This window comes from Echinops telfairi, unplaced genomic scaffold (genome assembly GCF_000313985.2).
Source record: "Echinops telfairi isolate 266 unplaced genomic scaffold, ASM31398v2 ScPeMD7_2565;HRSCAF=3150, whole genome shotgun sequence".
Classification (NCBI taxonomy): domain Eukaryota; kingdom Metazoa; phylum Chordata; class Mammalia; order Afrosoricida; family Tenrecidae; genus Echinops; species Echinops telfairi.
Window position 1 is genome coordinate 4443341 of NW_022106463.1, and position 13445 is coordinate 4456785.

Consider the following 13445-nt stretch of genomic DNA (forward strand, 5'->3'; position numbering starts at 1 on the left):
GGGCTTTGGATCTCCACTCTGCACTCCCCCTCATACACAATGATATGATTTTTTTTTGTTCTTTGATGCCTGCTCCCTGCTCCCTTTGACACCTCGTGATCGCACAGGCTGGTGTGCTTCTTCCATGTGGGCTTTGTTGCTTTTGAGCTAGATGGCCACTTGTTTACCTTCAAGCCTTTAAGACCCCAGACGCTATATCTTTTGATAGCTGGGCACCATCAGCTTTCTTCACCACATTTGCTTATGCACCCATTTGTCTTCAGCGATCTTGTCGGGGAGGTAAGCACACAATGATATGGTTTTTTGTTCTTTGATGCCTGATAACTGATCCCGTCCATGCCATTTCTAGAAGATAACCTCTCTCTTGAATACGTGAGCAGATTAGAGTCAGGACTATTACCAAAACAAACAAACAGGTTCACTGCCATCTTTCTCCTGAGGGTCTTCTGGTGGTTTCAAACTGCTCACCTGAAGGTAGCAGCCCAGCGTGTAATCGCTGCACTAGGAGAAAGACTGGGGTTTCTACTTCCATAAACAGTTAAAGCCTCAGGAACTCACAGTTCTACCCTGTCCCAGAAGGATCTCTTTGAGTTGGCATCCATTCAATGGCAGTGAATTTGGGGGGCGGGGAGGGGTTGGCAACAAGAAGCCCTGTCTTTCTCCCAAGAGCTATTAAAGTTGGCTTTAAATAGACTTTGTTCCCATATACGTGGTAAAACCTCTCAACAGATGCTTCTCAAAGGGTTGTCCTGGTCTGGTCTGAAGCACACCCATTGAAATATTTAATGCAAACACACAAACATGATATTTTTAAAATAGTGCAATTGCCCTTCAGATACCCCAGACTGAATGGGGTATTAACAATGTCACCATTCAGCAAGCTGATCGGCAGAAGCTGGGCTTTTTTCAGATGTTCTCCCAATAAGGAAGAAAGGGAAGAAAAGAGCTCGCCCAGGAATTTAGAATCTGAGTGCTTGCTCCCTCCTTGGAAAGCAGTCATTGGCACAGAACTGACACCCTTTGTGAGAGCAGATAGACTCACTTAACTCCATCGGAGTGACTGGTGGATTTGAACTGCTGATCTTGTGGTGAGCAGCTCGATACCTAACCCTCAGTGCCACCAGGGCTCTTCAGTTCATTTACATTTTACATCGATGGTCCTCAGAGTCACATCCCCACCCTCCTATCCCAGTTCTTCCATTGACCATATAACCTAGATCGTGGAAGTTTCCAAAACTGCAGGCTCCTTGCCTGCATCCAGGCAGGTCTGGCTCTCAGCGACCCTACAGGACAGGGTGGAACGGTCTCTTTGCAGGAACTGTGGTTGTGAGGTCCTGCTGAGTTGACCCTAACTCATAGCAACCCCGTGTATGCCACCATCTGGTCCTGCACCGTCCTCACACTTGTTCTAATGTTTGAGCCCATTGTTGCAGCCACTGTGTCAATCCATCTTGTTGAAGGGCTTCCTCTTCTTCATTGGCCCTCTAGTTCACTGAGTACCTTCAGAAAATTGTTATTAATTGGGAGTTAATACATATGTCATTCCACAGTTCAATCACACCAAGCAGTATTGTACAATTGCTACCGCCAACAGTTTCCAAACATTCTTTTTCTTCCTGGACTCCTTGATATCATCTCCCCTTTACAGCCCCCCCAAACCCTGATTCTACTTGCTGTCCCTATAGGTTCATCAATCCTGGGTTTCCTAGACTGAAAAACAGAAAGACATAACACAACTTCAGGAGGGTGATCCCCAATAACATGACACCTCTGAGACAAACCCTAGGATGAACAAACAAAAACAAAACAAGAATACAGAAAATGCTGAGAACCAGATCAGGTCCAGCGTGCACCAGAGGGGGGTCGACTGACAAAAGGGTTAACTGTTCAAGTTAGAGATAGCCCTTTCATCTCCTATCCTCATCTCTCCAACACTCTCTGATTATAACCACTTTCCGCCCATTCCTCAATTATGGACGGAGCGAGATCACCAGAGGCTTATTTCCTATATAATTCCCACAAATGTATCTTGGGCTCCCACTGTCAACCATAGTCTTCTGCAAACCGGATTCTCACAATTAGGCGGATACTAAGCCTTCCTTCGACTTTGGATATGATTTACAATCCTTCAGTGACTGATGACGGTGCGCTTCTTCCACGTGGACTTACTTGACATCTCACTTAGGTGGCTGCTTGTTTGGAGACAAGTATTTAAGTCCCCAGGCACTACTTTATCTGTTAGCCGGGCACCATCTAGTTTCTTCACCACATTTTGCTACAGCACCCATATCTTCTGTGTTCCCTTCCTGAGGGTGAGTATCGAGCCTGAGCCATGATGCAAGAACTAACTGTTCTTAAATTGGAGCTAGGATATATTGTGAGCCCCAAACCCATTCCTGGATCTGTGTTTTTTTGTTTGTTTTTTACCTGCCTTTGGCTCCCTTTCAAAACCTCCCTGTTAAGTTATGGTAGAGAGGTTTTTTGTTTTTTTTTATTAAAAGATCATTTTACTGGGGGCTCTTACAGCTCTTATAACAATGCATACATCAATTGTATCAAGCATTTTTGTACATATGTTGCCATCATTATTTTCTAGACATTTACTTTCTTTTTTTAAAATAATCATTTTATTGGGGGCTTGTACAACTCTTATCACAATCCATCTGCATCCATCCATTATATGTCAAGCACATTTGTACATGTTGCCGTCATCATTCTCAAAACATTTGCTTTCCACTTGAGCCCTTGGTATCAGCTCCTTATTTTTGTCCCTTCCTCCCTGCTCCCGGTAGAGAGTTTTATCGATTATCTTCCTGGGGTATAACGATGTTCAATTAATATTGTCTTTGATTAGTCCCTACTGATTTATTAAAGCCCCGTTGCTAGAGGAACATTGGGCCAATGTAGGCTAACTCCATATCACAGTACCTGAATTATTTATTTTTACAGAATCAATACTTTCATGGCTGGATGCAATTTACACAAACAATGGGGGTTAATTTTCAGGGAAATTTACAATAATCACTGAGAATGTCCTTCACAGGTTTCCCGGAATAATGTATATCTTAATGCAGCGTATCAGGCATTGATGCAGCAAGACCATGTTTGTCTGCCTACCAGCAGTTCAACAATCTTAGTACAGCCATCTCCTGCTTCCTCAGACACCATGTGTTTTCCGACCTAAGTCCTCAGGTTACTAGTGTGTCTGAGGTGGAGTCCAATCACCCAGTGGAGTTTCTGCATGGGCTATCACTGATGCAGCCTCTGGAACATGCCATGCCCCTTGAAGATCCAGGATTCAGTGTCCCACTGTTCCATGGCACATGGCCTCAGTCCCCAGGATGCACTCTGAGGCCCAGTCAATGTGGCCCATTCAGTGTATACCACCCATAACCCCCGAGGGTCCACCCAAACATTTTCAGTCGTCTATCCCCTAGCTGTTAGCCTACCAAAAGACATGCACTTGTGTCCCCCCATTGTGTTTGCTCCCTTCCCCTCTCCTGGCTTGTTTTTTTTTCCAATCGGTACCCTTCATCCCTCTGGGACGGTTGTCTGCCTGTCTGGGAGTTATCTCAAAGCATGATGTACTTTTCCAGGGACTGTTCTCTCCTGACAATATGTCCAAAGCACATGAGAGGAAGTCTCACCCTCCTGGCCTCTACGGAGCATTCTGGCTGTGCTTCTTCTAAGACAGATTTGTTTGTTCGTTTGGCGGTCCAGAGGAGCCCTGGTGGTTCAGTGGTTGCTCGTCGGACTGCTAACTGCAAGGTCAACAGATTGAAGCCACCAGCCACACCCCAGGGGAATGATCCGGCTTTCTAATCCTGTGAAGAGTTACAGCCTTGGAAACGCACAGGGGCAGTTTTACTTTGTCCTGTGTGGTCACTATGAGTTGACAGCTACTCATCGGAGGTAAGTGAGATTGGCAATCCAGGGTACTTTCCATTTCTTTGCCAGCACAGTGGTGATTTTAAACGACAGGCCTTGTGGCCAGCAGCCCAATGAACAAGAAACTCTGCCACGAGGGCTCCTTCTTAAACCTATAATTAGCTTTCTCTTCTTTTGTTCAAACACTACAATTTTTCTTCTTTGTACTACAGCTCGGATAAGACCCTTTTTCCTCACTTGACCTCCATAATGTTTAAAATGGAGTTTATCTCTAGTGTTCATTCTACAAACGAAGATGTGCATGCCCAGGTTCCAAGCAGGCTGTCCACCAGGCCTGGAGAGCAATTTGGAGAGCTGCATTCAGATACAGGGTGGGGTTGTATGGCGGACGCTCCCTCTCCGACTAAGGAGCCACTGGGTGTTTCTGATCCAATCCACTGCCACAAGAGGACAAATCTGGTGGTTGCTTCTGGGAGGGATGGAATGGGAAGATGTTAGGTGAGATAACTATTCCCAACAGGAAAACAAAGGCCCACTTTAGATCGCTGGTGGCATCTGCGGTGAACCATCGATGCGTCCTTTCCTGGTCTGTCCCGTCCAGCAGGAGATGTTTCTGGGAGCCCATGTTTTTCTGACGCTGCTCTTGCGACCCTTTAATTTCGCCTTATGTCACACTTGTCTCCGTGGTTCCCGCTTTTCATCTGGTCTAGCCCCATTTGTGAAGAAAGAGCTACAGCCTGGGAAACCCGCAGGGGCACCTCTACTCTGCCCTGTAGGGTCGCTACGAGTTGGGGTGGACCGGATGGCGCTGGGAGAGTGGGCCCTTCTGTAGTTAAGCCCCCCAAACCCTACGCAACATAGCAGCCCCTATAGGGCAGAACAGAAGTGCCCATATGGGTTTCCGATACTGTAACTCTTTAAGGAGCGGACAGCCTCCTTGTGCAGAGTAGCTGGTGGATTTGACGCACAGCGGCCTTAGAGGACACAGTAGAATTGCTCCCGTGGGTTCCCGAGACCGGAGCTCCTTACGGGACTTTCTCGGAGCTGCAGGTGGATTTGAACTCGTGACCTTGGGTTAGAACTCCAACGCCTGACCCGCTGCATCACCAGACCGCTTCTCAGTAGGCAGCACCGAGGGTGTCAGGGCGCGGCAGGGCAGCGTGGGGACCCGATTTGTGGATGTGCTTGAACCCTAACTGCTTCGGGTACTTCCGTTTTCCGAGGCGCACCGAGAACCGCCGGGCCCAAGATTGTCCCTGCGGCTTCGGAGCTGGTCGAAAGCGCTGCGGCCACAGCACTGATTCGCTCAAGGGGCTTCTCGTGCCCCAAAGAGTCCATCCCAACTCTGGGATTCCGCACGTCCGCTAACAATGTCACACACAACAGTGGAGACTCAAAGTCGCGGAGTGCAGACGGGTCAGCGGGATCCCCAAGCAGAACGACCTTGTTCCGCGTTCCCCCGAGGCGCCTGCCCCTTTAAGAAAGTCGGCCGCGCGCCAATGCGTCATCTCCCAGCAACCCCTGCGGCGCGGGCTCTCTCCCGGCGGCCCGTGCGCGCGCCGTGCGACGCGACGTGCTCGTGCGTCGCGGGGCTCCACCCCTCCGCTGAGGCCTGGCAGCCGCTGGCCTGGCAGTTCCCGCCGGCCGCCCGTGGCCGTGAAGCATGTTATCTGGGCCACGGCGGCCGTGAGCTAGCGGGCCACACCTTCCCAGCCTGCTGACGGCGCCGGACCCGGGCGGCAGCCATGTCCACCGGCTTCTCCTTCGGGAGCGGGACCCTGGGCTCCACCACCGTGGCCGCCGGCGGGACCGGCACGGCCGGTGGCTTCTCTTTCGGCGCCGGGACGTCGAGGTAACCGCGTGTGCTCGCGTTCCGGGCTCGGGCCTCCTTCCGGGCGCGGCCCCCGGGCGCCGCGGGCTGTGTCCGATGGCGGGTGACCTCAGGCGGGCCGACCCAGGGACGGAAATGCTGTCTTCTGTAAGGTTGCCGGAATGGACCTTCGCAACGAGCACAACGGAAAGCTGCTCCCCCGTAATCGCCCCTTGAATGTTAAATTTTTAAATATTAAAAAATAGTCTTAGCGGCGTGTTCTTCACGCCCTCGTGCAGGGTAGTCGTTCAATCACACTAAGAATTGGACAGTCATCACCACAATCAATTTCGAAGGCTTTTTTCTTGAAAGGACTGTGTTTTAATCCAGCCAGAGGTCAGCCTTCGTCAGGCTAGATGAAGACTTCGCCACCTGTAGCCTGAGGACCTTATGTTTTCAATAGCCCTTGCTAGCCTTCTCTGGTTTTCCTTGCCCCTTAGAATGAGTTGATTAGAAAACACCAGAAGCCCAGGGTTTTCTGTGTGCCCTGATTCAGTGATCCAGGCCTTCTGTACAAAATAAATCAATAACCTTTCCATTCCTCACTCCCAGGCCCCGAACATGGACACACACATAAGTGGCCGAAACCTTTCAAAGGAAGGTACCTACCTTTACTTCATGTGAAGAAGCGCTTGTGTAATTTCTGTTCTATGACTACTGGGGACAAAGAGCACTCCTGGTGAGGGGGGTTAGGTAGGCACTGGGCTGCTGAGTCAAAGGTCAGCGGTTCAAACCCACCAGCTTATCTTTGGGAGGCTGTCTGCACCCAAGACTTTCCGTCTCGGAAACCCTATGTCGGGTCACTCTGAGTTGGAATGGACATGATGGCATGGGTTTCTCACCTGGGACATTGGTGATCCCATGGTGAGATTCTCACCTGTCATGTGGGAGCTCACTTGCAGTCCCCATGCTTGTGCAGTGCTGTGATGTGGAACAGGTGTTACTGGGGGCTTCCAGACCGAGGTGGACTTTGCCAGCCCATGTGTTAGGTGTACGGTGAGTCGAATTGTGTCTCCTGAAGCTTGAGTTCATGTGAAAATATTTAAGATTTCCTGGTGAAAGGCCTGCACAGAGCCTGTGGGATAATAACCGTCCTGTTTGTGTCCTGTTGTGGCCATGGTGCAGAACTGGGATCATGGGGTCTCTTGGAGTCAGTGGCCAGCTCAGCTGGCAGCCAAGAAACAACAGCCTGTTCCACTTCATTTAAAAATCCCAAATGTGACTCACTAAGTTCTTTTTATACTCTAATGGGCTCAAACATAACAGTGACTAAGGATGTGTTTCCTTCTGTTGTACAAGTCAGAGCCATCTTGACAATGCTTAACAACAATGGGCCCTCATCTCAGTTTGAAAAACTGCTCCAGCCTCATGGGCCTTGTCTCAGTTCCTTGAGTGGGCTTGGCCAGCTTCCGTCCCACTTGTGGGCATTTCCCTCTTGTTAGGATGTCCCCTGTCTCCTATCCCATGGCCCTAGTTAATGCCTCCTTAGGTCTCTTCCCCAGCGAAGCATTTTCTGACTTGTCAGTCTCAAAGAGGCTCCACTCAACTCTTCAGTATGTAAAGTGCCTTTGAGCTATTGTTACCTATTGTCCCATAGCAGCCCTAGGAGGCAAGCTCTAGGAAATCATCTTCTGGTCTTTTAATAGATAAAGTGCTTGTGGAAGCTGGACATTAAGCAAAGAAGAACCCAGAAGTGGTTCATTTGAGTTAACAGTGCTGGCAAAGACTCTTGGAAGAAGTACAGCCAGACTGCTCCTTAGAAGCAAGGATGGTGAGACTTCACCTCCCATGCTTTGGACATGTTATCAGGAGAGACCAAAACCAACATTGCAGACCCGCTGCCATCAGGTTGACACTAACTCACAGTGACACGCGAGGGCAGGGTTAGACGGCCCCTTGGATTACAGGAATAGATAGCCTCATTTTTGCCCCATGGAGCAGCTGGTGGGTTCAAACTGCTGACTATGATTAGCAGCTCAAAGTGTAACTCATTACACCACTGGAATTCCTCAGGAGAGACCAAATTTCAACAAACTTACTGCCATTGAGTTGATTCTGACTCATAGCCAGCCTATAGGACAGTAGAACTGCCTCGTGGGCTGTCAAGACTAACTCACAGCCCCCACCCCGTGCCTCCAAGACTAACCCTTCACGGGAGTAGAAAGTCTTCTGTGGGGTGGCTGGTGGTTTCAAACAGCCTGCTTTGTGGTTAGCAGGCCAGTTAGAAACCTCTATGCCATCAGGGCTCCCTGAGAGAGACCAACCTCTGGAAAAGAGAAATCACGCTTGGTAAAGTAGGTCAGTGAACCAAAGAAAACCCTTCATGAGATGGATTGACACAGTGGCTGCAGTAATGGACTCAAACATAACCGTTCTAAGTTTATTGTCAGAACCAGGTAGAGTTCTGTTGTGAATAGGGTTGCAGTGGGTTAGAACCAAATCAATGGTAGAACCAAATCGATGGTGCCTAACAAAGACAACGTCATGCCTGGGGTTCCAGATCCTATTTGTTGGTGACTGATTGAATGCGTTGTCTCTCTAACTCACTGGAAATTCCACAAGGGCAGGGTCTAATCATATTTACCACTATGTCCTTAATCCCTCTGACAGTATCTGGTATCCAAAGAGAGTCCTGATAAATTCTTGTTGAATGGATCAATGAATCACTTGGTGATAAACTTGAGAAGAGTTAGCATCAATGAATGACCTGCAAAAAATACCTGCATGCCAACTTGCTGGTATGGAGATGTGACAGCTCCTAAGGCCACTTGATAAAGTTGTCTCTTTCAGTTAACCATTTTGGGTGACTTACTCTCCAGGCCCCAGTTCCCACATTTAGAAAAGGTGCTTATTAAAAATAGCCGTATCTTAGAGGTTCACTGAATGAGATCTAGCATGTGAAGTTTCTAATATCATGAAATGTCCCTTGGTAAGTGCAAGTCTGAAGTTAAAATCCACTGCCATCAAGTTGATCCTCACTCAGCCACTTTATATAAGGTTTCTAAGACTAAGACTTTGAACCACCAAGCTGTGGTTGGCAGCCCAATGCTTATCCCACAGAACCACAATTAAAGCAGATGAAACAAAACCCCCAACTACATCGCTATCAAGTCGATTCCAAATCATACCAATTCAGAGAAGAACTGTCTTCCAAAGCTGTGATTGTTAGCGAAGCAGACTACATTTTTCTCCCTCAGAGCAGCTAATGGGTTTGAACTACCAACCTTTCTGTTAGCAGCCAAGCTAACTAACCACTGTGCGAGTGGGGCTACTGTAAGGCAGGCTGGAAAACTAAAATTACATTTCTGGCCAGATGTAGTCAGCTTTGCTGCCCTGTGTAGTACATCCTATGGAATCACCAGCAGGTCATACTCTGTTGAGGCAACAATTGGTTGGGTTTAATACGGCTTTTTTCTTTTTTCGTCTATGTAAATTTCACTGTCAGAAATTTCTTTGCTGGCTCTCCTCTTACAGTAAGAAGCTTTTCTCTTTGATGTTATTTAGGGTGCTGTCAGCTATGTTAATGAAGCACAGGGTCTTAGACATAGTCAAGAAATTTAAAAATTTTAATTGTCTAAAAATGAACACCCACAAAAATAAAATAAAAAAAAACACTTCACTGTACATCTTGTATTTCTGTAGCATACAGTTCTAAAAAAAGGGGGAATCATTAATTTGGGAGTAGTAACCTTTTTTTAATTAGAAGTTAAATTTAATAACCATATTTTAAAAATAGGATGTCTTCAAATTTTGTTGATATTTCATAAAATATCTTTTTACTCATTCAGTTGATTAACTTTGTAAAGTTCTATGCCAACATTGCTCGTAGGACTTCCTGCCTTCTGCCCTTCAAAGATAATGTCCATACAATCATGCTGTAAATCAAGACACACTTATGAGACTCCCCCCTCACTGTTTCTACTCAGCATTAATGACCCACTTCAGGCTCTACTTCCTTAAGAGCCCCTTCCTCTCCATTCTCCTCAGAGTGCATAGTTCTTTACCTGATTTACTTAAAACCGTTGACCAGTAGTAATCTGCATATAGTGATTGTAAACGTATAGTTGCTTCTTGAATCTGTACAGTACTGCCTTCTCCCTAAACCTCAAGATATACAGAATCCAAATGGTTCCTTGGACGGGGTATGCAGGTGATGAGGTTCTCATTCAAGTAACTTGGAGGACTAGTCTGCCTGGGTCAGTGTTCAGTTTGCTATCCTGTTCCTCTGCTAAGCAGCGTGTTCCTTCCACACAGGCCCTATTTGAGTCTTCTTGCTCACTTCACTGGTATCAAGCCTTGTACAAATGTGTTTAGGTAGGTTCATAGTCGTTAACAACACTGATAGTAATGCTGAATTTAGTTTACCTTGTACCATGTCTTAATCTTTACTTAAAAACCTGGTGCAGTGGTATTTTATTCCCATTTTGTTATCAAAATGGAGAGTGGCAGAGCTGTTTCAACACTGGCTTCCCCCGTGAATGGAAAACATCTCAGAACTCGGAGACACTTTGCAACCGACATTGGGCTCTCTCAAGGTGACTAGCCCACCATGGGTAGGCAAGGAGAGAAAGAACGAAGATAAATGCACAGTATAAGTGTGGTTCCTGTTACAATCGCTCACGCTGAGGTCATGATTTGTCCTCTTACTGAGATACAGATAGCATATGGCAGGTTCTGAAACCTGAGAAGACCATTTGGGAAGTCCTTAATTTTCCAAATTAAATTTTTTATAATTCAGCTGCTCATTTTAAGCAATCTGTAGTGAATTTCTGCTGATGAGAGGGTCATTTTACTTTGTGGCTCACTCTTTAGCATATGGCCCTCACTCCAGCCCCACAGTTCACGGTTGCCTTTTTGTTGGGCAGATAACCTGCCACACACGTCCCTTCATGACTATGGTAATGAACAAAAGAGAAGCGGAGAAGAAAAAGTAAGACTTTGTATTTCTGGATTTAGTTTTACTTTTCTTTATATTGTTACTTGGGGAAGAACAGACGAGTTTTAAAACTATAGAGAAGTCACTCAGAGAGCTTCGTAGGATTTCTAGGATTTTAAATATGCTGGAATTCAGTCATAGAAACAAACTGGAGAAGGGCAGACTATGTGTGGTCCTGCCTGCTTAGGGTCCAAGCAGATTGTGTTTAGTCCTGGTTGCTGTAGACTATTCTTAATGCGTGCTATCTTTAGAGAATAATTTTATACACTGCTTTAAAAAAGTGCCAATATGAGATGGCGTGGCCAATGGTGAACTTTAAAGCCAAAGTGTGAAGGTAAGAGGGCAGGGAGACCAGACCAACTGAAACGGACGGGCCAGAATGGAGACGGTGCGCATGCTGTCTGAAGATTGCTACCACTGTCTTCCAACGACTTGCAGCCATGGTTGGTAGGGGAGCTGAAACTCAGAGGAAACCTTCCCTGAAAACAGTAACATCTTATTAAAGAATAGAAACAATGTTTTGCAGACACGTGTATTTTTAAGTAGAACAGAAAGATTTGAACTTGGTTAGTTAAAGGTAAAACTAATTGTTGGCCCATTTTGGGCCCCATGGAGATGTCTTAGATTAATTAAATAAAGGAAGTGAACCTGCAGACTTGATTTGCATTTTTGTGGCAGAGAGTTGATGGATTGTGTGTTTGTTTCTAAACCAGTAACCCTTCGGTGGGCCTCAATTTTGGGACTCTTGGAGGCACTGCAGCCCCTGCCACAGCATCTGCTCCTTCAGGTGGATTTGGAGCTGGGCTGTTTGGAGTGAAGCCTGCCACCGGGTCCACCCTCGGAGGAACAAACACAGGTAAGAAGGAATGTTCCCATAGTCTTTGCCTAGTCCTGGCCAGTATCTCCTCCTTTCCCAAGAATTGCCTCTGTAAAGAACAGAAGGGAAGACCCCAAAAACTGTCAGTACTAAGATGAAGAGAAATATGGGGATTCGATCTCTTCTTTCTTTTAGGTGTGATGAATTAGTCACTTGAAAGTTTTGCATTAGATTCTACAATACAGTGCATTGCAGTGTATTATAGTAAGGGTTGTTTCAGTCAAGTTTCCCAGTGTGGAGTGTTGCACAGTCACCACCCCACTTTGCTGTCACGTTGTCATGCACCCCAAAGAGCTTGTTTCCAGGGTCGTGGTTTAATGGGCAAACAACAGCAGGTGAAGTGCTTGGTTTCTGGTATGTACTTCAATTATGAAAAAAGTGTCCTTTGTTTTTATGACCCACAAACATTTTGTTATTGCCAGCTAAAGATAACACGTCCCTAGAAACCATTTACACATTTGCTGCTATTCTTTTTGATTTGTTAGCATCAGAGCCTTTTGGTCCTCTTCCTGCCAAAAGCCCTGTCCTTCAGGAAAAAGCTCCTCGGGGCAGCCCGTCAACCGCGGGAGCCGGCTCCACTGCCTGGACTGTGCCTGGAGTCACTGCTTTCCCTGCTTTCGTTTGGCCACAGCAGTGGAGGGTTTAGCTGCCTGTGAGTTGGTATTATGAGCCATAGTGATTCGTGGCTTATAAATCTTATTTGTGAATTAGTCAAATTAGTTGCAAACTGCAATATGAAAACCAGTGCTATAGTAAATATGTTTGCATTACGTATTACTAAGAAAGATCATTGTGATACATCTTGGTCTTAGAAGTGCCCTTACTCCCTGAAGGTGCTCCTAATCTTCCCCTTATGACAAAAAAGCCAGGGTGCCTCATTTTGCTGATTACATTTTATTTCTCTTTTTGTCCTTAGGAATAGCAACAACTATTTCTACAGGATTAACTCTAGGTAAGGTTATTAGAGGAAAGTCTCAGCTCTGTGATTTTATAAGAATTTACATGTGTTGAATGACCATTCCATAGTCTTTGTCTGATATGGTAGAACTGCCCTTGTGGGCTTCCAAGGTTGTTGGAAGCATCTTTGTGGGAGCAGTAAGCCTGTCTTTTTATACAGAAAGGCTGGTGGGTTTGAACTGCTAACCTTGTGATAGCTTATCTGCTAACCCAATATGCCACCAGGGCTCTGACCCACTATTTGAAGGTTTTAAAAGATCCCTGAATTTATATGCTTCTAATGATCAAAACATTTATTGAACTATAAAAACGGTTTTCATGTGGAAATTTAATCTACAGTAACTATTTTCCCAGTCATTTTTAAGTTCTTATGGATAAAGTAACAAATTTGAATCTTAAGTCTTGGGGTAACCCTGGTTCTAACACTCAATAGTGATAATCCCCGCTGGCTCCCCTCTCTCCTCCAAAATACTGAACAGCAACAAAAAAATCCATTGGCATCAAGTACATTCCAACTCATAGTGACCTGATAGTATAGGATAGAAATGTCATTCTTTACAGGCAGACAACCTTGTCTTTCTCATGAGGAGTAGCTGCTAGGTTTGAACGTTGATGTTTCGGTTAGCAGCCCAACATGTAACCCGACACACCGCCTGGTCTCCTGGGAAAAGAGGCATTATTTTGCTAGTGAGGTGAAAGAGAAGGAAGACAGCTTGATATGGAATTAAGAAAATGTGGCCGTGAACTTGAAATTGGACTGCAGTATCACTGCACTATTTGGATTTTCCGACACTTTCTTAACACGGCCACCTTTTAAGATGTTCAAATCTGTGATTCCCTTTTTGGAAACATTTTTCAAACTCATCTGTTTGGATGGCTGATAGCATCTCCCTCGTTTTTTTCTTCATCTCTTCTAC

The 13445-nt window shown here is 46.1% G+C and overlaps 1 protein-coding gene across 2 annotated transcripts in view; it reads left to right on the forward strand.

The window, feature by feature from the left end:
- The first annotated feature begins 5545 nt into the window (after nt 1-5545).
- The window catches only part of NUP58 (nucleoporin 58), a 50936-nt gene continuing 43036 nt past the window's right edge, over nt 5546-13445 (forward strand). For both annotated transcript variants that reach the window (XM_004714819.2, XM_045293968.1), the window contains exons 1-3: nt 5546-5740; nt 11408-11550; nt 12488-12523. In XM_004714819.2, coding sequence (XP_004714876.1) covers nt 5634-5740; nt 11408-11550; nt 12488-12523 — 286 coding nt within the window. In that variant the 5' untranslated portion in view covers nt 5546-5633. The remainder of the gene's footprint in view (nt 5741-11407; nt 11551-12487; nt 12524-13445) is intronic.